Source organism: Thermothelomyces thermophilus, chromosome 6, assembly GCF_000226095.1.
Source record: "Thermothelomyces thermophilus ATCC 42464 chromosome 6, complete sequence".
NCBI classification, from domain to species: Eukaryota; Fungi; Ascomycota; class Sordariomycetes; order Sordariales; family Chaetomiaceae; genus Thermothelomyces; species Thermothelomyces thermophilus.
The window spans coordinates 3,465,297-3,466,260 of record NC_016477.1 but is presented as its reverse complement, the minus strand read 5'-3'; the positions used below and the strand labels follow the sequence as shown (position 1 = coordinate 3,466,260).

At 33.5% G+C, this 964-nt stretch overlaps 1 protein-coding gene across 1 annotated transcript; it reads right to left on the bottom strand.

The window, feature by feature from the left end:
* Positions 1–386: 386 nt before the first annotated feature.
* On the bottom strand, positions 387–662 carry MYCTH_2070186 (uncharacterized protein; the record flags this gene model as incomplete). Its single annotated transcript, XM_003666319.1, has 1 exon — positions 387–662. A coding segment is annotated over one exon (276 nt), but the record flags the coding sequence as incomplete, so codon positions are not given.
* Between the last annotated feature and the right edge of the window lie 302 nt (positions 663–964).

The following is a 964-nucleotide window of genomic DNA, read 5'->3' as shown; positions in this document are numbered from 1 at the left end:
GTTACCTATAATATAAATAGGATAGGTTATACTTTACTTATAGGAATATCCCTACTAGGAATCTTCTCTCTATCTTAGTTGCCCTTAAGTTAAAAGGTAATAATGCTATAACTGTTATAGTATACATCTAGCTTTAGGAATAGAGGCTTTTCTAGGTAATAGTAATAGAGAAACTCCTAGTTATATAAATACTCCTATAACAATTGGAATGACTCGAGTTCTTCCTTAGTTAAGGTAAATCTAACGGTAGATATGACCGCTTTCTAGGTACGTTTAGCCTTCCTAGGGTTTAACTTTCCTTCCTTCTAGGTGGCTGCTATTAGAGCTGTCTTCTAGGCCTAGAGTGGCCTTACTTTGGCATTAAACTATAGAATGCCTTTCCTAAGCTATCCGGCCATTCCGAGGTAATGCTCTAAGCTGTCGAGAGTATCAAGAAACTTTAGCTTCTTAAAGGTAGTAATATAGTCGTCGGTTTTAGTAATGCCTTTTCTATTTATGACATACCTAAGGAGTCTTATAGCTAGGTAATCTATAAAGGATTTGGTAGCGCTAATATAGATATAGGCCTTGTTAAAGATTTTGTAAATAGTATATAAGTGTTTAAGATGTTCTTCTTCTATTTTGCTAAAGATAATGATATTATCGATATATACCCTAATGAAATGGTGGTGCTTAAGGAAAAGTCTATCTATATAGTATTATACGAATATAGGTACGTTTTTAAAACCTATAAGCACTATATTAGATTTTTCTAACCTGTAGTAGCTTATAACTACTATATAGTTACTATACTCCTTGGTAACTAGTAACTAGTAGAAGAATCCTAAGGTATCTAGGGCTATAAAGAACTTATTACTAACTATAGCGGCTATAATGTTGTCCTAGTTAGGCAAGGGGTAAACATCTAGAACTGTAATTACATTTAGTAGTTATAGGTCGACTATACTTCGGCTCTTCTTAACCT